Source organism: Anomaloglossus baeobatrachus, chromosome 11, assembly GCF_048569485.1.
Source record: "Anomaloglossus baeobatrachus isolate aAnoBae1 chromosome 11, aAnoBae1.hap1, whole genome shotgun sequence".
Taxonomy (NCBI): domain Eukaryota; kingdom Metazoa; phylum Chordata; class Amphibia; order Anura; family Aromobatidae; genus Anomaloglossus; species Anomaloglossus baeobatrachus.
This window is the reverse complement of record NC_134363.1, coordinates 50,142,197-50,166,476: the sequence shown is the minus strand read 5'-3', so window position 1 is coordinate 50,166,476 and position 24,280 is coordinate 50,142,197. Positions and strand designations below refer to the sequence as shown.

The 24,280-nt window shown below is 52.5% G+C and overlaps 1 protein-coding gene across 3 annotated transcripts in view; it reads right to left on the bottom strand.

Moving 5' to 3' along the window:
- The window catches only part of MED25 (mediator complex subunit 25), a 181,264-nt gene extending 157,416 nt beyond the window's left edge, over nt 1-23,848 (bottom strand). For 2 of the 3 annotated variants that reach the window (XM_075329202.1, XM_075329204.1), the window contains exons 1-6: nt 23,692-23,848; nt 22,838-22,970; nt 21,353-21,398; nt 21,148-21,272; nt 20,944-21,042; nt 18,070-18,190 (exon numbers count right to left, since the gene is read on the bottom strand). In XM_075329202.1, coding sequence (XP_075185317.1) covers nt 18,070-18,190; nt 20,944-21,042; nt 21,148-21,272; nt 21,353-21,398; nt 22,838-22,962 — 516 coding nt within the window. In that variant the 5' untranslated portion in view covers nt 22,963-22,970; nt 23,692-23,848. The remainder of the gene's footprint in view (nt 1-18,069; nt 18,191-20,943; nt 21,043-21,147; nt 21,273-21,352; nt 21,399-22,837; nt 22,971-23,691) is intronic. The other variant, XM_075329203.1, reaches the window with a different exon arrangement.
- Nucleotides 23,849-24,280: the final 432 nt, after the last annotated feature.

Genomic DNA, 24,280 nt, shown 5'->3' with positions numbered 1-24,280 from the left:
AGGTGGCACATAAGGTAGCTGGAACTGCGACCAATGCTGAACTAAGGCGTCTGCCGCCAGAGCTCGATGATTGTGAAACCGTGCCATGAAGCTGGCACATTGTTGTTGTGCCGTGACGCCATAAGATCGACGTCCGGCCTCTGTCAGCGGCGCCAGATCTCCTGAAACCCGTCCGGGTGAAGAGACCATACCCTTTCGGCCACACCCCGGCGACTTAGGAAGTAAGCTTCCTAGTTTTCCACGCCTGGGATGTGAACTGTGGATATGGTGGATGCCGTGTCTTCCACCCACATCAGAACCTGCCGGACTTCCTGGAAGGCTTGCCGGTTGCGCGTTCTTCCTTGGTGGTTGATGTATGGCACCGCTGTGGAGTTGTCCGACTGAAGTCGGATTTGCTTGCTTTCCAGCTGCTGTTGGAAGGTTTGTAGGGCAAGATACACTGCTCTGTGTTCAAGAACATTGATCTGAAGGGTGGACTCTTGCTGAGTCCACGTACCCTGAGCGCTGTGGTGGAGAAAAACTGCTCCCCACCCTGATAGACTCGCGTCTGTCGTAACTATCGCCCAGGATGGGGATAGGAAGGACCTTCTTTTTGACCATGAGGTGGGAAGAAGCCACCACCGTAGAGATTCCTTGGCCGCCTGAGAAAGAAAGACGACTCTGTTGAGGGAGGTCGACTCCCCGTCCCATTGGCGGAGAATGTCACATTGTAGTGGACGCAGATGAAAACTGCGCGAAAAGAACTGCCTCCATTGCTACCATCTTACGTAGGAAGTGCATGAGGCGTCTCAATGTGTGCGACTGGTTCTTAAAGAAGAGATTGCAGCCCGTAGTGACTGCTGTTTGTCTAGCGGAAGCTTCACTATCGCTGAGAGAGTATGAAACTCCATGCCTAGATATGTTAGCGATAGGGTCGGGGTCGGATCTGACTTTAAAAAGTTGATGATCCACCCAAAACTCTAGAGAGTCTCCAGCGCAACGTTCGGGCAGTGTCGGCATGTTTCCTAAGAGAGTGCCTTGACAAGTAGATCGTCTAAATATGGGATCACAGAGTGACCCTGAGAGTGCAGGACTGTGACTACTGCTGCCCTGACCTTGGCGAAGACCAGTGGGACTGTCGCTAGCCGGAAGGTAGAGCTACGAACAGAAGGTGTTCGACTCCTATAACGAAGCGTAGAAACGCTAGTGCTCTGGATCAATCGGCACGTGTGGATAAGCATCCTTGATGCGTAATGATGCTAGGAAATCTCCTTGGGACATTGAGGCGATGACATGGCGGAGGGATTCCATCCGGAACCGCCTGGTGTCCACGAGCTTGCTGAGCAGTTTTAGATCCAGAACGGGACGGAACGGCCCGTTCTTATAGGCACCGCAAATAATTTGGGGTAAAAACCGTGACCTTGTTCCTGAAGAGGAACGGGGGTCATCACTCTTTCTGCCTATAGAGTGCACCCTGTTTGCAGAAGAGCAGCGGCTCGGCCGGGAGGTGGAGAAGTTCTGAAGAATCGAGTTGGAGGACGAGAAGTGAGCTCTATCCTGTACCCGTGAGACAGAATGTCTCACACCCAACGGTCATTGACCTATGGCAGCTAAATATCGCCAAGGCGGGAGAGCCTGCTACCGACCGAGGATGCGGAGAGAGGAGGCCGCAAGTCATGAGGAAGCCGCCTTGGAAGCGGGTTTTCAGACTGTCTCTTTTTTGGGCGTGACTGAGCCCGCCAAGAATCTGAGCTCCTCTGATCCTTTTGAGTCCACCTTGGACGAGGAAAAATGGGACCTGCCCGAGCCTCGAAAAGACCGAAACCCCGACTGCCTCCTGCTCTGTTGGGGTTTGTTGTGTCCGGGCTGAGGAAAGGATGAATCCTTACCCCTGGACTGTTTAATGGTTACCTCCAAACGCTCACCAAACAGTCGGTCAGCAGAAAAAAGCAACTGGTTAAGCACCCTTTTTTTTGGAAGCAGAATCTGCCTTCCATTCACTTAACGAGCAGACCAGGCTCTGCTTAAAAACACGGAGTAGCGGAGGCTACTGCCGCACGGTTCGCAGAGTCTAGGGCAACCTGAATCGCGTAAGAAACAAATGCAGACATTTGAGAGGTTAAGGATGCCACCTGCGGCACAGATGTACGTGTAACCGTGTCAATCTGTGTAAGACAAGCTGAAATAGCTTGGAGTGCCCCAAGGGTGAGAATGCTGGAGCCAACGGTGCGCCGACAGCCTCATAGATGGATTTAGACCAGAGATCCATCTGTCTGTCAGTGGCATCTTTAAGTGCAGCTCCATCTCCCACTGCAACTATGGATCTAGCTACAAGCCTGGAGATTGGAGGATGCCGCTTGGGACACTGGGTCCAGTCCTTGACCACGTCAGGGGGCAGGGATAACGTGTATCCTAAGCCGTTTGGAGAAGCGCATATCTGGATAAGTGTGGTGTTCCTGGACTGCCTCTCTGAAGGCAGAGTGGTCCAGAAAAATACGTGAAGCTGACTCCTCCACTGGAGGAGCTGGGTGAGAAATAACCAACATTCTATTGATGGACGCTATAAGATTATTCACTATGGCGTCACCATTAGGTGTATCCAGATTGAGAGCGGTCTCAGGATCAGAATCCTGAGCCGCTACTTCCGCCTCATTACACAGAGAGTCCTTCTGCTAGGACCCTGATGAAACCGAGGGCCGCTCATAGTGAGCCCGCTTAGGCTGTCTGGGACTGACGTCTGTGCAGAGCCGTGACTCTGGGATGCGTGTGACATTCCCGGAGCTGTTAGTTGTTCACACTGAGGGGGGCCATGGATCAATGATTCAACAGTGCCCATGTTGTGAGAGACATGTCCGGACTGCTAGGCTTCTAGTATCATAGCCATAGTCTCAGAAAATCTGTCAGTAAATACTGCAGACACCGTCCTCATCCTCTGGCCATTAGCAGAGACTCCGGCTGAGTTGGATACAATGGGGGTCTATGTAACCTGCCGGCCGTATAGCCGTACATGCTGTACCGGCTGCACAGAAAAACATGTGTTTCTGCACCTTTGATTTACACAGAGAATATGCTGATAACTCCTCCGCACAATCCAGGAGGGTATATACAACGTGCGACCAAACAGTGCAATGTATATAGTACAAGCATATCTATAAGTGCACTTCTGCACTAGTGGGGTTAGCACCACAGGTGCTGCTTAACGCCTGTTGCAGCGATTGTGTGACTATCAGAATGCCAGGGTCTTCCACACTTGTCTCTGTTCGTACAGAAACTGACACTAATGGCTGCCGGCGTCCTGTGTAGAGAAGGAAGCCGTGGGCGTGCCTGAGAAAGTGCGGGAATCCGGTTTCACAGTGCACACAGTGAGAGGGGTGGAGTATGCAAAGCATACTCCAGCTCTCAGCGCTGCCGGTTTCACAGTGCACACAGTGAGAGGGGTGGAGTATGCAAAACATACTCCAGCTCTCAGCGCTGCTGTGCTATGCAGCGTCACGCCCCTACCCTGACTGTCAGGCCTGTGGGCGGTAACGAAGGGAGACTAGGCCCAGAAGCCGGGGACTCGAGTTAATAAGCGCGGCCGGCATATCAGTGCTGGCCGGCGCGGAAGTCCCCGGCGCACCACAAATCCCAGCGGCGCCTTAAATAAAAATGGCAGCGGCGGTTAGCGCGGTAGTCACCCAATACACTAACACACCCAGCAACGCTGTGGTGTGCGATGGCACTAGTGCGGACAGCGCCGCTGTCCCTGGCGCACTAACACACCCAGCAGTGCTGCCGTGTGTCTGCGCGGTCCCCACAGGGACACAGAGTACCTCCATGTAGCAGGGCCATGTCCCTGAAGATACTCCGCTCCATGTCCAGCAGATACCAGGGGCTGTGGATGGAGCACGGCCTCAGTGCCTGGAGACCGATAGAATCCCACTTCACCCAGAGCCCTGTAAAAAGGGATGGGGAAGGAAGCAGCATGTGGGCTCCAGCCTCCGTACCCGCAATGGGTACCTCAACCTTAACAAACACCTCCGACATGAAGTGGGGTGAGAAGGGAGCATGCTGGGGGCCCTCGTATGGGCCCTCTTTTCTTCCATCCGACATAGTCAGCAGCTGCTGCTGACTAAACAGTGGAGCTATGCGTGGATGTGTTGCCTCCTTCGCACAAAGCACAAAACTGGTGAGCCAGTGATCCCACTGGGGGTGTATAGCCAGAAGGGGAGGGGCCTTACACTTTTAAGTGTAATACTTTGTGTGGCCTCCGGAGGCAATAGCTATACACCCAATTGTCTGGGTCTCCCAATTAGGAGCGAAAAAGAAACGGTCATCAGAACCACGCTTCGGGAAGCGTTTGTCAGGACAGGCTCTGGGCTTGGTCACAGTGGCCTGAAAACTGGAGTGGTTAAGGAACACACTCCTTGTTCTCTTAAGCAAGGTAAACTGATGCTTTTTTGCCAGAGAGGGTTGCTCCTCTGATACTGGCGGATTGAGGTCCAGTACAGAATTAATGTACGCAATCGAAACACTAATTTCTGCGTCACCCTCGGACAGATCAATGGGGAACATGGAGGTAGCGTCCGAGCCCCCAGTAAAGGGATCCTCCTCGTCCTGCGAGTCAGCTCGTGAATCAGAGCCGCGGGACGAGGAAGGAGAGGGGACCCTGCGTCTCCTTTGAGGAGGATGGGGTCTGAGACCAGAAGAAGAAGAAGAATCTTCTGTGGGCCTTGCTGAGCGAGCCGTAGCAGCAGAGGCGCCCTGAGAAGGGGGCAAATGCATGCTCAGCAGAGTCCGGGACAGCTGTCCCATGGAGAGAAGGATTCTACCAAAGCCGGGGGTTCAGCCACCGGAGCCGGAGCAGCCGGAGGGACCACTGGGGAGGAGACTCCAGGCTGAGGCACCACCATGTTAGAGCAGAAATCACAATGTGGTTATGTGCTCGGTACAGGCAGTACGAGCTTACATGCAGTGCATGTTGAGTGCAGCCTTACTTCTCGTGTGAGACATGCTGCTGAAGTGGGGGCTCCGAGCCAGAATGACCCCCAGCAGAGTATATAAGCAGCTCCACAACCGGAGGTTGTGGCTTGCCAGACCGTTTGACATTGTCTCTGTGCCCTCCAGATCCCACAGCCCGGACCCCCAGAGAGATGCTGCAGTCAGCGCCGATCGCTGTGCAGACATGGCATAAGAACGCTGAAAAAAATGGCGCCGGAGCGAGGAGAGGGGGCGGGGCCTACTCTAAGAGTGGGATCCGGAGGGCCAAGAAGATATACAGGGGAGGGAATCTTTCCTCAGAGAGGAGTGTCTCTCCCCTGTGCCGAACAGCCGCTGGGCGGAGTCGCACTGTCCCTCTGCATGACTGACATGCAGGAGCAGTGAAAATCGAAACTGGGCCTCAGGCGAAGCCGGGGCCTAGATTTAACAATGCGGCCGGCAAACAGGCACCATCGGCGCGGTTCTCGGTGAAAACCAGAGAACCGGCCGGGAATGTCAGAATACATACACAGCACAGTCTCCCCCACATTAAAGTACAAGGGACCCCCTGAAAATAACGTCTCAGATACTTAGCTTGTGAGACGCAGGGCCAGGTCCCTGAGGGATGAGTGCTCCGTCCGGCAGGGTCCTGAAAGGGCTGCGGATGGAGACCGGTCTCCTGCAAGGCAGGGAGAACCGTGCTGGCTCCCACTTCACGCCAGAGCCCGAGGGATGGTGAAGGAGCGCGGCATGTAAGGCTCCAGCCCTGAAATCAACCTTAACAACACCGCCGACACAGTGGGGTGAGAAGGGACATGCCGGGAGTCCAGGGTTGGACCCGCTTTTCTTCAAACTCTTTTCCAAAAATGAAAATCAGATGAGAATGCATGTGTGGATGTGTGCCGCCTGAACACAAAGCATTGAACTGGCTATATTTGGTTATCCAGGGGGTGTATATGCTAGGAGGGAGGAGCTACACTTTTTAGTGTAGTACTTTAGCTTCTGCCTCCGGAGGACACACATACACCCATGGTCTGGGTCTCCCATAAGGAACGATGAAGAAATTCTCTTTTTCTTCATCGTTCCTTATGGGAGACCCAGACCATGGGACGTTCCAAAGCAGTCCATGGGTGGGAATAAACAGAAAACTGAGAAGTAGGCAAAACCTAACTTCACAAATGGGCGACAGCCGCCTGAAGGATGCGCCTGCCCAAGCTCGCATCTGCCGAAGCATGAGCATGCACTTGGTAGTGCTTCGAAAAGGTATGCAGACTGGACCAAGTGGCAGCCTGACAGACCTGCTGAGCCGTAGCCTGGTGCCTGAAAGCCCAAGAGGCACCGACAGCTCTGGTCGAGTGTGCCTTGATCCCCGGCGGGGGAGGCACCTGAGTACACTGGTAGGCATCGGAAATGGCCGACCTAATCCAGCGAGCTAGGGTCGGCTTAGAAGCCGAGAGGCCCTTACGCTTACCAGTGGTCAGCACAAAGAGAGAGGTGCACCGCCTAAGAGCAGCGGTGCGAGACACATAGATCCGGAGCGCCCGCACCAGATCCAGAGTATGCAACGCTTTTTCAAAGCGATGAACAGGAGCCGGACAAAAGGAAGGCAATGAAATGTCCTGGTTAAGGTGGAAAGGAGACACCACCTTAGGGAGAAAGTCCGGAGTCGGACGGAGAACTACCTTGTCTTGGTGAAAAACCAAAAAAGGTGACTCCGAAGAGAGCGCAGCCAAATCAGAGACTCTCCTGAGAGAAGTTATGGCCACTAGAAAGACCACTTTCTGTGAAAGACGAGACAAAGAAACCTCCCTAAGTGGCTCAAAAGGGGGTTTCTGCAAGGCCGTGAGGAGCAGATTAAGGTCCCAGGGATCCAGAGGTCGCCGGTAAGGCGGAATGATGTGAGATGCGCCCTGCATGAAGGTGCGCACCTGAGCCAGCCGGGCGATACGCCGCTGGAACAACACTGACAGAGCCGAGACCTGTCCCTTGAGGGAATTGAGGGATAGTCCTAGCTGCAGACCAGACTGCAGGAAGGACAGAAGGGTCGGCAGGGCAAAAGGCCAAGGGGCGTTGCCGGAAGAACGACACCAGGACAGGAAAATTCTCCAAGTCCTGTGGTAAATCTTTGCCGAGGAAGACTTCCGAGCCTGAGTCATAGTGGAGATGACTTCGGGAGGAATACCAGAAGCCGTCAAGATCCAGGACTCAAGAGCCACGCCGTCAATCTGAGAGCCGCAGAATTCTGGCGGAAAAACGGACCTTGTGAGAGAAGGTCTGGATGGTCTGGGAGATGCCACGGCACCTCTACGGACAGACGGAGCAGGTCTGGGTACCAAGCTCGCCAGGGCCAGTCTGGAGCAATGAGTATGATCCGACGGCCCTCCATTCTGATCTTGCGCAGGACTCTGGGCAAGAGAACTAGAGGGGGAAACACGTAAGCCAGACGGAACTGGGACCAATCCTGAACCAGCGCGTCCGCTGCAAAGGCCTGAGGATCGTGGGAGCGAGCCACGTAAACCGGGACCTTGTTGTTGTGCCGTGAAGCCATTAGATCCACTTCCGGAGTTCCCCACTTGCGGCAGATCGACCGGAACACTGCCGGATGCAGGGCCCACTCGCCGTTGTCCACAGTTTGACGGCTGAGATAATCTGCCTCCCAGTTTTCTACGCCTGGGATGTGGACTGCGGATATGGTGGACTTGGAGTCCTCCGTCCACTGAAGGATGCGTTGAACCTCCAACATTGCTAGGCGGCTGCGAGTCCCGCCCTGGTGATTGAGGTAGGCAACTGCTGTCGCGTTGTCTGACTGGACTCGAATGTGCTTGCCCGCCAACAGGTGGTGAAAGGCTAGGAGAGCTAGAAGCACAGCTCTGGTTTCCAGCACATTGATCGAGAGGGCTGATTCGGACGGAGTCCAAGTGCCCTGTGCTCGGTGGTGGAGACATACCGCTCCCCAGCCGGATAGACTGGCATCTGTGGTGAGGATCACCCAGGACGGGGCCAGGAAGGAGCGTCCCTGAGACAGAGAGAGGGGCCGAAGCCACCACTGAAGAGAGCTCCTGGTCTGTGGCGACAGAGCCACCAACCTGTGCAAGGAAGAGGTCCGCTTGTCCCAAAAGCGGAGAATGTCCAGCTGCAGAGGACGCAGATGGAACTGGGCAAAGGGAACCGCTTCCATTGACGCCACCATCTGACCCAGCACCTGCATGAGGTGCCTGATGGAATGACGGCGGGGCCTCAACAGAGAGTGCACCGCCAGATGGAGGGACTGCTGTTTGACTAAGGGCAGCTTCACAAGTGCCGGCAGAGTCTCGAATTGCATCCCTAGGTACGTAAGTTTTTGGGTCGGGGTCAAAGTGGACTTGGGCAGATTGACAAGCCACCCGAATTGAACAAGCGTGGCGAGAGTGAGCGAGACACTCCGCTGACAGTCTGCACTGGATGAAGCCTTGACAAGAAGGTCGTCCAGGTAAGGAGTCACTGCCAACCTGGAGGTGCAGAACCGCCACCACTGCTGCCATGACCTTGGTAAATACTCGAGGGGCCGTGGCTAACCCGAAGGGGAGAGCCACGAATTGGAAATGTTCCTCTCCGATTGCAAAACGTAGCCAACGCTGGTGTGAAACTGCAATTGGCACATGCAGATAGGCATCTCTGATGTCGATGGATGCCAGGAAATCTCCTTGGGTCATTGAGGCAATGACTGATCGCAGAGACTCCATGCGAAAGTGCCGCACCATAACATGCTTGTTGAGAAGCTTGAGATCCAGGATGGGCCGGAAGGAACCGTCCTTTTTGGGGACTAGGAAGAGATTTGAGTAAAAAACCTCTGAACCGTTCCCTGGCAGGAACCGGGACAATCACTCCGCTGGCCTGCAAGGATGCCACGGCCTGAGAGAAGGCGGCGACCTTGGAGCAGGGGGGAGTTGACAGAAAAAATCTGTTTGGCGGGCTGGAAGAGAACTCTATCCTGTAGCCGTGGGAGATGATATCCCGCACCCACTGATCGGAGACGTGTTGAAACCACACGTCGCCAAAGTGGGAGAGCCTGCCACCGACCAAGGACGTTGCTGGCTCGGCCAGATAGTCAAGAGGAGGCTGCCTTGGTGGCAGCAGCTCCTGCGGACTTTTGTGGACGCGGCTTCTTGCGCCAGGAGGGCTTCTGGTCCTTGGCTGAGTTAGTGGACGAGGCCGAGGGCTTAGAGGACGACCAGTTAGAGGAACGAAAGGAACGAAACCTCGACTGGTTCCTGCCCTGGACAGGTTTCCTGGGTTTAGTCTGTGGCAAGGAAGTACTCTTCCCGCCAGTAGCCTCCTTAATTATTTCATCCAGTTGTTCGCCGAACAGCCTGGACCCAGCAAATGGGAGCCCAGCAAGGTACTTCTTTGAGGAAGCATCTGCCCTTCACTGTCGAAGCCACAAGATCCTGCGGATAGCGAGGGAATTAGCGGAGGCCACCGCCGTGCGGTGAGAAGCCTCCAGCATGGCAGACATGGCGTAGGCTGAAAAGGCTGAAGCCTGGGAAGTTAAGGCAACCAATTCAGGCATAGAGTCCCTAGTGAGGGAATGCATCTCCTCTAGGGAAGCAGAGATGGCTTTGAGAGCCCACACTGCTGCAAAGGATGGGGAGAACGAGGCCCCTGCCGCCTCATAGACAGACTTGGCCAGGAGGTCAACCTGGCGGTCAGTGGGATCCTTAAGTGAGGTGCCATCAGCCACAGATACAACTGTCCAGGCTGAGAGTCTAGACACCGGAGGGTCTACCTTTGGTGAGTGAGCCCACTCCTTGACCAGCTCTGGTGGAAAAGGATAACGGTCGTCAGAACCACGCTTTGGAAAGCGTTTGTCAGGGCAGGCTCTGGGTTCGGACACAGTGGCTTGAAAACTGGAGTGGTTAAAGAACACACTCCTTGTTCTCTTAGGCGAGGTAAACTGGTGCTTTTCTACCAGAGAGGGTTGCTCCTCTGATACTGGCGGATTGAGGTCCAGTACAGAATTAATGGACGCAATCAAGTTACTCACATCTGCATCACCCTCGGTCAGATCAATGGGGCACATGGAGGTAGCGTCCGAGCCCCCAGTAAAGATATCCTCCTCGTCCTGTGGATCGACTCGTGAATCGGAGTCGCGGGACGAGGAAGGAGAGGGGACCCTACGTCTCCTTTTAGGAGGACGGGGTCTGGGAGCAGATGAAGAATCCTCTGTGAGCTCTGCAGAGCGAGCCGAAGCAGCAGAGGCGCCCTGAGAAGGGGGCTGATGCATGCTCAGCAGAGTCCGGGACAGCTGTCCCATGGAGTCGGCAAAGGACTGGGAGATAGATTTAGAAAACACTTCTACCCAAGCCGGGGGTTCAGCCACCTGGGCCGGAGCAGCCGGAGGGACCACTGGGGAGACTCCAGGCTGAGGCACCACCATGTTAGAGCAGGCATCACAATGTGGATATGTGCTCGGTTCAGGCAGTATGAGCTTACATGCAGTGCATATTGAGTACAGCCTTGCTCCTAGTGAGAGACATGCTGCTGAGGTGGAGGCTCTGCAGTAAAGAATACACTCCTTCAGAATGACCCCCAGAGAGTGTAAAAGAAAGTCCACAACCAGAGGTTGTGGCTTACCAGACCATTTTGTGTGCCCTCCGGATTCCACAGCTCGGACCCCCCGACAGAATGCAGAGATGCAGCAGCCAGCGCCGATCAGTGTGAGAACGCTGATAAAATGGCGCCGGAGTGAGGAGGGGGGGGCGGGACCTAGCCCAAGAGCGGGAACCGGAGGGCCAAGGGGATATACAGGGGAGGGGAACATCTCCTCAGAGAGGAGTGTCCCTCCCCTGTGCCGAACGGCCGGTGGGCGGCGCCGCACTGTCCCTCTGCATGACTGACATGCAGGGGCAGTGAAAACGAAACTAGGCCGCAGCCGAAGCCGGGGCCTAAATTTTTTTAATGCGGCCGGCGAGCAGGCAACATCAGCGCGGTTCTCGGGTGAAAACCAGAGAACCGGCCGGGAATGTCAGAATACATACACAGCACACTCTCCCCCACATTAAAGTACAAGGGACCCCCCTGACAATAACGTCTCAATACTTAGCTTGTGAGACGCAGGGCCAGGTCCCTGAGGGATGAGTGCTCCGTCCGGCAGCGTCCTGAAAGGGCTGCAGATGGAGACCGGTCTCCTGCAAAGCAGTGAGAACCGTGCTGGCTCCCACTTCAAGCCAGAGCCCGAGGGATGGTGAAGAAGCGCGGCATGTAAGGCTCCAGCCTTGAAATCAACCTTAACAGCACCGCCGACACAGTGGGGTGAGAAGGGACATGCCGGGAGTCCAGGGTTGGACCCGCTTTTCTTCCAACTCTTTAAAATGAAAATCAGATGAGAATGCATGTGTGGATGTGTGCCTCCTGAACACAAAGCATTGAACTGGCTATATTATGGTTATCCAGGGGGTGTATATGCTCGGAGGGAGGAGCTACACTTTTTAGTGTAGTACTTTGTGTGTCCTCCGGAGGCAGAAGCTATACACCCATGGTCTGGGTCTCCCATAAGGAACGATGAAGAAGAAGGGAATTTTGTTTACTTACCGTAAATTCCTTTTCTTCTAGCTCCAATTGGGAGACCCAGACAGTGGGTGTATAGCTACTGCCTCTGGAGGCCGCACAAAGAACTACACTTAAAAGTGTAAGGCCCCTCCCCTTCTGGCTATACACCCTCCCGTAGGAGTACGGATTCCTCAGTTTTAGTATCAAAGCAAGAAGGAGGAAAGCCAATAACAGTTTCAAAAACAAATTCAATCCGATAACAAGATCGGAGAACTTAAGAAACAACATGAACAACATGTGCACCCGAAAAACGAAACCCTAAGAACAAATAGGGCGGGTGCTGGGTCTCCCAATTGGAGCTAGAAGAAAAGGAATTTACGGTAAGTAAACAAAATTCCCTTCTTCTTTTTCGCTCCTAATTGGGAGACCCAGACAGTGGGACGTCCAAAAGCAGTCCCTGGGTGGGTAAAAAGATACCCCAAGAACGGGCTGTCAGACAGCCTCTTCCTACAGGTGGGCCACCGCCGCCTGAAGGACCTGTCTACCTAGGCTGGCATCTGCCGAAGCGTAGGTATGCACTTGATAGTGTTTGGTAAACGTGTGCAGACTCGACCAGGTAGCCGCCTGGCACACTTGCTGAGCCGTAGCCTGATGCCGCAATGCCCAGGACGCACCCACGGCTCTGGTAGAATGGGCCTTCAGTCCAGATGGAATCGGAAGCCCAGCAGAACGGTATGTGTGAAGAATTGGTTCCTTTATCCACCGCGCCAGGGTGGATTTGGAAGCTTGCGATCCCTTATGCTGACCAGCGACTAGGACAAAGAGCGCATCAGAACGGCGTAGAGACGCCGTGCGAGAGATGTAAATCCTGAGTGCTCTCACCAGGTCCAACAGATGTAAACCCTTTTCAAATTGGTGAACTGGATGCGGACACAAAGATGGCAAAGTGATATCCTGATTGAGATGAAAGGAAGAAACCACCTTGGGAGAAAACTCTGGAATTGGACGCAGTACTACCTTGTCTTGGTGAAACACTAGGAAGGGAGATTTGCAAGATAACGCCGCCAGCTCTGACACTCTCCGAAGAGACGTGACCGCCACAAGAAAAACCACCTTTTGTGAAAGCCGAGAAAGGGAAACCTCTTTCAAAGGCTCGAAAGGCGGCTTCTGGAGAGCAATGAGAACCTTGTTCAGATCCCAGGGTTCCAATGGCCGTCTGTAAGGAGGAACGATATGACGAACTCCTTGGAGAAACGTGCGTACTTTAGAAAGCCGTGCCAAGCGCTTCTGAAAGAATACAGATAGCGCGGAGACTTGACCCTTAAGAGAGCTAAGCGACAAACCTTTTTCCAACCCAGACTGCAGGAAGGAAAGAAAAATTGGCAATGCAAATGGCCAGGGGGAAAACCCTTGAGCCAAGCACCACGCTAAGAATATCTTCCACGTCCTGTGATAGATCTTAGCTGAGGATGGTTTTCTAGCCTGTCTCATTGTGGCAGCAACTTCATGAGATAAACCTGAGGCCGCTAGGATCCAGGACTCAATGGCCACACAGTCAGGTTCAGGGCCGCAGAATTCAGATGGAAAAACGGCCCTTGAGACAGCAAATCTGGACGGTCTGGTAGTGTCCACGGTTGGCCTACCGTGAGATGCCACAGATCCGGGTACCACGACCTTCTTGGCCAATCTGGAGCGACGAGTATGGCTCGATGGCAGTCGGACCTGATTTTCCGGAGAACTCTGGGTAACAATGCTAGAGGTGGGAACACATAGGGGAGTCGGAATTGCGACCAATCCTGAACCAAGGCGTCTGCCGCCAGTGCTCGGTGATCGTGAGACCGTGCCATGAAAACTGGGACCTTGTTGTTGTGCCGTGACGCCATGAGATCGACGTCCGGCGTCCCCCAGCGGCAACAGATCTGCTGAAACACGTCCGGGTGAAGGGACCATTCTCCTGCGTCCATGCCCTGGCGACTGAGAAAGTCTGCTTCCCAGTTTTCCACGCCTGGGATGTGAACTGCGGATATGGTGGACGCTCTGCTTTCCACCCACATCAAAATCCGCTGGACTTCTTGAAAAGCTTGGCGACTGCGTGTTCCCCCTTGGTGGTTGATGTACGCCACCGCCGTGGAATTGTCCGACTGAATCCGAATCTGCTTGCCTTCCAGCCATTGTTGGAAGGCTCGCAGGGCAAGATAGATTGCTCTGATTTCCAGAACATTGATCTGCAGGGTGGACTCTTCCTGAGTCCACGTCCCCTGAGCCCTGTGGTGGAGAAACACCGCTCCCCACCCTGAAAGACTCGCATCCGTCGTGACCACTGCCCAGGACGGGGGAAGGAACGACTTTCCCTGTGACAATGAGGTGGGGAGAAGCCACCAACGCAGAGAGTCCTTGGCAGTCTGAGAGAGGGAAACAGTCCTGTCGAGGGACGTCGATTTCCCATCCCATTGGCGTAGAATGTCCCATTGTAGAGGACGCAGATGAAACTGCGCGAACGGGACTGCCTCCATTGCTGCTACCATCTTTCCTAGGAAATGCATGAGGCGCCTCAGTGAGTGCGACTGGCTCTGAAGGAGAGATTGCACTCCAGTCCGTAGCGAACACTGCTTGTCCAGTGGAAGCTTCACTATCGCTGAGAGAGTATGAAACTCCATGCCAAGATAAGTCAGAGATTGGGTCGGGGTTAGATGAGACTTTGGAAAGTTGATAATCCACCCGAAACTCTGGAGAGTGTCTAGTGCCACCTTCAGACTGTGCTGGCATGCCTCTTGAGAGGGTGCCTTTATAAGCAGGTCGTCTAGATACGGGATGACCGAGTGACCCTGCGAGTGCAGAACAGCTACTACTGCTGCCATGACCTTGGTGAAGACCCGGGGGGCTGTTGCCAGACCGAAAGGTAACGCTACGAACTGCAGGTGTTCGTCGTGTATGACGAAGCGTAGGAAACGCTGATGCTCTGGTGCAATCGGCACGTGGAGATACGCATCTTTGATATCTATTGATGCTAGAAAATCTCCTTGAGACATTGAGGCTATGACGGAGCGTAGGGATTCCATCCGGAACCTCCTGACTTTTACATGTCTGTTGAGCAACTTTAGATCCAGGACGGGTCGATACGAACCGTCCTTTTTTGGGACCACAAACAGATTGGAGTAAAAACCGTGACCTTGTTCCTGAAGAGGGACGGAGGTCACCACTCCTTCCGCCTTTAGAGCGGCCACCGCCTGCAACAGAGCATCGGCTCGGTCTGGTGGTGGAGAAGTTCTGAAGAAACGAGTTGGCGGACGAGAACTGAACTCTATCCTGTACCCGTGAGACAGAATATCCCTCACCCAACGGTCTTTGACGCGTGACAGCCAAATGTCGCCAAAGTGGGAAAGCCTCCCACCGACCGCGGGTGTGGGAATCGGAGACTGCAAGTCAGGAGGACGCCGTCTTGGCAACGGTTCCTCCGGCTGTCCTTTTTGGGCGTGACTGAGACCTCCAAGAATCTGAGCGTCTCTGGTCTTTTTGAGTCTTTTTTGACGAGGCGAATTGGGACCTGCCCGGTCCTCGAAAGGACCGATAACCAGACTGACCCCTCCTCTGTTGGGGTTTGTTTTGTCTGTGTTGCGGTAAGGATGAGTCCTTACCCTTGGAGTGTTTGATGATTTCATCCAAACGCTCTCCAAACAATCGGTCACGAGAAAAAGGCAAGTTGGTTAAGCACTTCTTGGAATGAGAATCTGCTTTCCAATGTCTCAACCACAGGGCCCTACGCAAAACAACGGAGTTGGCTGACGCCACTGCCGTGCGGCTTGTAGCGTCAAGAACAGCATTAATCGCGTACGACGCGAATGCCGTCATTTGCGAGGTCAATGGTGCTACCTGCGGGGCAAATGCACGTGTGACTGAGTCGACTCGCGCAAGCCCGGCTGAGATAGCTTGGAGTGCCCATACGGCCGCAAAAGAAGGCGCCAATGACGCTCCAATTGCTTCATAGATGGATTTCAGCCAGAGCTCCATCTGCCTGTCAGTGGCATCTTTAAGTGCCGCTCCATCTTCAACTGCAACCAAGGATCTAGCTGCCAGCCTGGAAATTGGAGGATCCACTTTTGGACACTGGGTCCAACCCTTGACCACCTCAGGGGGAAAAGGGTAGCGTGTATCTTTAAGCCGTTTAGGAAAACGCCTTTCAGGATAAGCGTGGGGTTTCTGGATTGCGTCTCTAAAGTCAGCGTGGTCCAGAAAAGTGCTTAACGTACGCTTAGGGTATCTGAAATGGATTCTCTCGTGCTGCGAAGCTGACTCCTCTACAAGAGGAGCTGGTGGGGAAATATTTAACATCTTATTGATGTTAAATATAAGATCATTAACTATGGCGTCACCATCTGGTGTATCTAGATTGAGAGCGGTCCCAGGATCAGAATCCTGATCAGTTACGTCCGCCTCATCACCCATAGATTCATCTCGCTGGGATCCTGACCATTGAGATGAATGTGAAGGCCCGTCATAGCGAGCCCGCTTAGGCTGCCCGGGGCCATCGTCCGAGTCAGAGTCTTCACCCTGAGGTGTAGATGCCCGTCCCGGAGCTTGGAGGTAATTCAGCTGAGGGGGACCAGGGGGCAATGATTGCACAGTGTCCGTGGCCTGAAGTACAGGCCTAGCTCGCAATGTGTCAAGAATTTGTGACATAGTGAGAGACATTCTGTCAGCAAAAGCTGCAAACTCAGTTCCTGTCACCTGGACAGCATTCACAGGTGGTACACCCTGGGTCACGTCCAGCAGAGGTCCCGACTGTGCAAGCGCCGCAGGGGCCGAGCACTGCACACAATGGGGGTCCGTGGAGCCTGCCGGTAGAAAAGTCCCACATGCGGTGCAGGAAGCATATAATGTCTGTGCCTTGGCACCCTTGCGTTTTACGGACGACATGCTGCTGGCTCTCTGCAATGTGAGAGTCTATAGCCAAAGGGCGACCAGCGCTATGTAATACCAAGTATTTGTAGAAACAAAATACTAAGAATAGTACTGGCACAAGAGGGGGTGAGCCCTGAGGGCTGCTTACCGCCCGCTGAATAGCGGGTAAGAGGCGCAGAATTCCTTGTCTGGGTCTCCCCGGCTCCCCTCTGCAGCTCAGCGTGTCAGCAGGAATGGCTGCCGGCGTCTGTGGAGAGGGGCGGTCCGTGGGAGTTTCCAAACAAAAGTGCGGGAAACAGTGTCCCCTCTGTGCCGATTGTGAGGGCTGGAGTATGTAAAAACGACTCCAGCCCTCGGCGCTGATGCACTGGCCAGCGTCCCGCCCCTCTCCTGACTGGCAGGTCTGGGGGCGGGAACGAACGGAAGCAGGCCGCAAAAGCCGGGGACTCGAGTTATCAGCGCGGCCGCCGTAAAAGCGCGGGCCGCGCTGAAGTCCCCGGCGCACCACAAGTGCCAGCCGCGCCGCAGTCCCAGCGGCCGGCGCGACCGATTCCCAGAAGTGGCCAGCGTCCCGCCCCTCTCCTGACTGGCAGGTCTGGGGGCGGGAACGAACGGAAGCAGGCCGCAAAAGCCGGGGACTCGAGTTATCAGCGCGGCCGCCGTAAAAGCGCAGGCCGCGCTGAAGTCCCCGGCGCACTACAAGTGCCAGCCGCGCCGCAGTCCCAGCGGCCGGCGCGACCGATTCCCAGACGTGTGCCTGCTTCAGCGAAGCTGAATGAGGCCATGGCACAAGCGCCGTAGCGCTGATGTCCCCCGGCGCACTACAACACCCAGCATGCTGCGGTGTGAGCGCCAAATGCACGGGGACACAGAGTACCTTGAGGAAGCAGGGCCATGTCCCTGATGTACTCCGCTCCATCCAGCATCTTCTCCAGGGGCTGTAGATGGAGCACGGTCTCAGTGCCTGGAGACCGGTAAATCCCACTTCACCCAGAGCCCTGTAAAAAGGGATGGGGAAGGAATCAGCATGTGGGCTCCTGCCGCCGTACCCGCAATGGGTACCTCAACCTTACAAACACCTCCGACATACAGTGGGGTGAGAAGGGAGCATGCTGGGAGCCCTGTATGGGCCCTCTTTTCTTCCATCCGACATAGTCAGCAGCTGCTGCTGACTAAAAACAATGGAGCTATGCGTGCGTGTCTGACCTCCTGCGCACAAAGCTAAAACTGAGGAATCCGTACTCCTACGGGAGGGTGTATAGCCAGAAGGGGAGGGGCCTTACACTTTTAAGTGTAGTTCTTTGTGCGGCCTCCAGAGGCAGTAGCTATACACCCACTGTCTGGGTCTCCCAATTAGGAGCGAAAAAGAAAGTACAATACTGTATCCACAAATGCAAATTGATAGACATGCTATATAGTATATATTGTACTGTAAAATGGTATAATGTATACAGTACATATGTACAGAAAGTTGCCTCCAGAGTGGATCAGAGTGTGCTGAATTACGGAACCGCAAGTGTGCGCTGTATTTGCTCTTATTGCAAAGCATTGCTCTTAAACAAAGTTACACATTTTTAAAAAGCTTGGTTTGAGAGCGTTTTGCAAGACAAGCAAAGTTACTCTTAATCCAAGGTCTCACTGTAATATATATTTATTTTAATAATAAATATAAATGAACGCAAAAATAAAATATTCAACATCTACCTCCCCGATCTTCTGCACCAGGTTCTCGGTGGTGTACCCGGAGTAGGTTGTGCTCTCCACAGCAGGAAGCAAGTATGGAGGAGAGTTGCAGATCAGGATGCAAACCTTGTGAGTCTGTCCGCTGCAAGAGACAAATCAGTCAGTTACTGTCCTTGTAAAAACCAAAACAATACTTGCGGCAAACCAGTATCACCAAATGGAGACTGGCAGCAGAGTCTCTTAAATGGTGACCTTCTGTCTGGCCAGGAAAGGAAGGACAAGCCCCGAGACCACTCCTGGACCAAAAATAGGGATTACCAAACTATACTATGGATATTCAGCTTTTTCTGGTTTCCTTATACCCCACTCATCTTTTCTTGGATGAGATATACACCTCCTGGTGTGCACAGGTAACAACCTTTCTCAGCCACCTGTCCGGTCACTTTTCCTCCTCCTTTGTTAGACCCTGTAGGCACCGGCCCATAGAGCTGTGGGTTCTGGACAAACCAGCTGCACTGCCTCATATTTGGTTGAGCACCAGGCAGGGAAGCGAAGAACTTCTGCAATTTGAAACACCCCCTAGACGACTCCAGGGACCACATTTGCCCGGTCAAATAATATCACTGGTTTTAACTATAGGATATTAGATTGGTGGGGGTCCGACATCCCCCTCCAATCTGCTACTTTTTACTGCAAAATGATCAAAATATTCCACACAATACCACCAGTAAATATTCACAAATTAAAAAAAAAAAAAAAAAAAAACCTGAAATGAAATTGATCCAGTCTTGCATTATTTCTTATGAATATTTAATACATGTAAATTTTAATGGCTTAAATAAAAACATAATTGTTATTATGAATTGGTCACAATTTCCTTTTTATTTTGAACCTTTTTGGGTTCTCATTTAAGGGTTTTTTGATATTTGTATAACTTTTTACTGCAGTAGTAAACGCTCTGAAAGATGCACACTCACGCAGCTCCATATAAAGTGTAGCAGCCTATGCAGAGCACTGTGCCACAAGAGAACAGGAGCCGTTCTGCAGCACCGAGCAGTGGCCGCTACACACTGAAGTTTACATCCAAACCCAGCAGCTCCACTTCTGGACATGGGAGTGACACAGCATTTGATTTTCTGCGTCAGCTGTGTGAGAAGGTAACTCACTGGCTCCATTCAATAGCCCCACTGTGCATGTTCATGTAAAAGAGAAGGGGGCTTCATTGTTAAAATAATCATCCAGCCCCCGTCACACAGCTCTGGTCATGTGCGGTTGGAAACCAACATGTGTAATATGAATCACTGAACGAACAATTGGATCCACAAGCTCTAAATTCTATCAGAGCTTAAAAAGGGAACCCCTCTGGTGCAATATGCACTCAGAGCCACGAGCAGATCTGGGTACATATTCCTAATCCCTGCCTAACCGTCCCTGTATATACTAGCATAGATAAAGAGATCTTTAGAAAAAGTATTTCTAAAGATCCTTTATGATATGCTAATGAGCTCAGGGACTAGTCACAAGGGTGTTATTTCTCCCAACTAGTCTGCCCTCTTAGAATGTTAGCACGCCCACAGGGTCATTAGCGGTGACACACATACTCATGTTCACTGTCACCGCTGATGACTCCGTGCACATTGTCAGAAGGCCCCCGGCACTTTCGGTCATGCTCACTAGACCTCTCTGAAGCCGGGACACGTTCACCCATCTTCATACTGTGCAGGGACTTCTGAACATGCGGACTGATTGACCCCAAATCTGGCATACTAAAGCCGTGACAGTGGACACGGGTATACGCAGCACTGCTGTTGACACTGCATTGAATAGCATGTTAGCACACCCCTGTTGACATGCTAATATACTAAGAGCGGAATGAGTGCAGGAACTAACACCCTTGTGACTAGTCCCCACCCTCATTAGCATATCATAAAGGATCTTTAGAAATACTATACTACTAGATAGAGGGACAATTAGGCAGGGATTAGCACTATACACCCAGAACGGCTTGTGGTCCTGAGTGCATATTGCACCTGACAGGTTCCCTTTAAAGGTTTACATCAAAGCGTAAAACCATGCCCTGTGAGGGGGGTAGACCTGTGACAGGAAGGGCATTGTATCTACTGTAGTGCATTTCCTTTGGTTCTATTCGCAGAGCCAATGTAGTAATAAATTATATATATATATATATATATATATATATATATATATATATATATATCTCTCATCTATATGTGAATTGAACATCTTGCCTGTGGCCTCATGTAATCTACATCTGTACATAACCCCTGCGGCATTTGGAGGATAAGCCATTGTTCTTGGGAAGAACATAGTCTCCATAGCCCAAATAATGCGTAAACCTGTCCTCAGGTTGTGTGACATGAAGCCTATTCCTATATACCAGGACACTAGCCACAGGATCGACAGGTTTGTCAAGACTCTTGATCCTTTAACACATTCTGGACCTGAGAGAGCCACCTTCAGGAGGAGAGCGTTGACATCAGCAGACATGTACATATTCCTGGAGAACACAAAAGATGGATGGTACCATTATGTGGATGTGTTACAGGGAGATAGACGCAGAGACAGGCAGTGGAGGAGGTGGGGAGAAAGTGCTCCCTCCCTCTTTTCCGCAGCTGTGATCCGATCGCATGACACTCACAGCAGAGGGTCACTAGCATATTGTCTCCCATGCTCTCGCATCGGAAGCTATGTGCAAGTGGAAAGGTAACCAAAGGCTAGGGCTACACATCGTACGCTTGTCATGCGACTATTATAAGGCTGTAAATAAGCCAGCCAAGGATGTCTAAGTGCACCGACGTCTATTGCAAGCGTGCCATGTGTGATCTGGTCACTACAAGAATACCCGAGGAAAGTTTCCTATCAATTGTCACTTACATCTGTTCCCTCATCTTCTTGAAGTCGTCGAAAAGCTGCAGGGCCGTGCTCAGTCCTTCAGCGATGAGGCTGCAGCTTTCACCTCCACCCCCCATAAACCTGCACCCAGGGAAAAGACAGAAGGAGAAAATTAATACGGCCAGGAAGACCCCCGAAATCTGCAAGAAGACTGGACGTGTCAGGATTAAGTGGACAGAGACTTACATAATACTGTCCAGCCACTGAACAAACTCATAGGCGCTGCTGGTCGGAGCGTGACACTGGACGTATGACTCGGGGGCACAGTCCACAGTATTGAAGACCACAAGACTGTACTGTGTGCCGCCATACTGCAACACAAGACAAGACCGGTCAGTACAGGGGACAATCAGCAGACGGACTGACGTTATACACCACATGCAGAACTCACATCTCCTCCAAAGTCTGTTTCTGCAGGGGGGCCGCCATTAAAATATCTGAGGAAAAAAAAAAAAATATATATAAATTAAATAATAATAATAATAATAATAATAATAATAATAATAATAATAATAATAATAATTAAATAATAATAATAATATAAGAAACAAGGAAATAAAAAGGAAACCGGTTGAAACCATTACTGTTCATTTGTTTTTCTTGTCATATGAAGATTGATGGGTCAAACTTCAATAACCCAGTGGGGAAGCCAGGAGTGGTCCGAAATGGAGGGAGCTTTCCCCACTTTCAGCACATGTACATCTAGCGCCCCTGTGACCATCAGGGTGCTACAAGGTTCTGCATCCCCACCAGGATGCGGGGCCTACCCCCTCAGGGACACAGAACCCCAGTGCCGGTAACACCAAAAACCCAGGTAATCCCAGTTTTCCCCAACAATCCCCCATACAATGGTACCCAGCTAGGGTGGGACCAATGGATGGCCGCCTAGAGGTGGAGCCACTCCAGTCCACTAGTTAACCAGGTGGGAGGGGCAGACTGTGGAGAGTAGTCAGTTAGTGTCAGATAGGCAAGGAGTGAAGGTGGAAGCTGAGTGACATCCTGACTTGGGTTGACAGTGACCTGGTACCCAGGAGGGTAGTTGCCGGTGCAGTACTCCCAGAACTACGAACCAACGGGGTACAGGACCCTAGGACAGGAAAGAGCTTCAAGCTGACCTATTAACACATGCACAGCAGAGGGAACCATCAAGGACCTCGCTGACCCTAAAGAATCCAAAAACTCAGTAGCAAAGAGAGATCCGGGGACAGGACCAGAGACTCCAACCCCACAGGGTTCACGCTACCGTCAGGCGGACAGAAGTGGACAAACCACAGAACGGGGACCCCCAGTGTTCTATACCACGGGGACCCATTTACCAGAGACAGGTGCAGGGGAAGAAGGTACTAGAAAACCAGACTGTCACTGGGACGAAGGGGACCTGGAGGCGAAACCAGCCGGCCTCGGGCAACCAGTTGACATCTCAACAGTGAGTAAACCAGTTGCACTAAATACCTGTCTGGACTCCTTCTTCCGACGCCCACTGCACCATACACCCACTGGGGCAATACCCTACTTGCGGAGGGTCTACCATACTAGCTGCCAATACCACCAGCCCCAATAGAGACATTCTGCAGCGGCGGCTCCCTACTTATAGCTGCAACACCACAAGTGGCGTCACGAATAAACTTTATTCACCAATCCCCTGTAAATATCCCCATTACAAAAAGGGCCCAGAGCACGGAACTGGGTAATGGCCACCACCGTGACATTCCCGACAAAGACACTACCCGGGACAGAGTACCCCATATCCCTAGGTGCGACATACGCCCCATTGATCAGAGCATTCATATGGGGGAGGGGGAGGGGGGTAAACGGTCAAGAGAGAAGTTTTCTACCTACTTTACCCTGATAACACAAAAGACATAATATAACTTACTCTATCGCAGGGAGAAGATAATGTTTCCTCAAAGACTCAAAGTAAGGTCCTAAGTTAGCGGTGCCTTCTATAACAAAGACCACGTCGGACACTATGCCTCCGTTTCCCTGGGTGGACGCGTCCATGCTGTGACCTGCGGGAGACAACACAACAGGGTTAGAAGAGTTAGACTGGCGGCTTCAAGATGGCATTTCCAAGAGAGGGGGCACGAGAACCAACCAATGAGAATAATGGGGGGTCCCAGCAATACTTCAGAAAGTCCTCAGCGCAGGACCTCTCATTATGGGTCAAAGCCATAAAACACCTGACGTCCCGGACACGCAGACGGGGGGGGTGGGGGGACACGACAGGAAAACACACAACGCTCCAGACACGCAGAAGTGGGGGGGGGACACCCGGTGCCCAGGACACGCAGACGGGGGGGGTTGGGAGAAACACCTGACGTCCCGGACACGCAGACGGGGGGGGGGGGGGGAATAAACGACGGGAAAACACATCGCTCAGCTTTGCAGCTTTCAGAACAGTAAGATTCACTGACAGCAAGCGGAAATCTGGGAAGTAGGAATAGAGACCCCAAAAGTTAGAAAGAGGGGAGGGGAGGGGAGGGGGGGAACCCTTGCAGAATGTTGTTTCGTAAGACAGAAACAGACGTTATCCGCAGATAATCCCTCTAAATGTACAATTTATTCAAGGAAAATCCCTTTAAATTGCAAAAATACAAAAGCACCAAGTACACAACACACAGAAATAGAAGTAAAGTGGAAATCCATCCATTGCAGCTAAATAAGCAAAGCATGCTGGGCACTGTAGTTCTTTCCCCAGCAGCTGTATACACACACGCACAGTACCATTACCTTTCTATAGCCCACCCCGTCTCGTGCACACAGACCCCCCCAAAATGTGACAGCAGAAGTCCCCCAGGAGGAGGGTGTGCGACCCCTCTACCCGGGCGTGGGGTCCAGGGTGCAGGTGACGCTGCTGTACACACCACTTCCTCCCGGAAGACCCAAGTCCTCCAGACCAGTAATACGCCGACGCAGAGCGGCAATAATATGGCTGCGCTCTCCATAGCCGCTCTGTACACAGCCCCACAAATTGCTCATCTTGGATCGATTAGTGCGGTCTGCCTGCTGCCTGTCTGCTCTTATACGCAGGCGCGGTACTGACTGTCCCTCTGGTGCCATCTGGAGGCCAGAAGTGACATTGCAATGTTGTATCAGCAGTGAACGCCCGTCACTCCCAGTACAGCCAGTATGCTAATGTAATGAGAAAAATGACCACAACTCCTGCTCTAAGTCACAAAAACCAACAAGTGAACATTTATAATAATGATTTCATTTGTTCTAGTATCATAAACATAAGAATCGTTAACCCCGGCTGCAGAAGGAGCTATCTGAGGATCCGTCAGTGAGCTCCTTTGCAAATCTTTGGAATAAATAATTG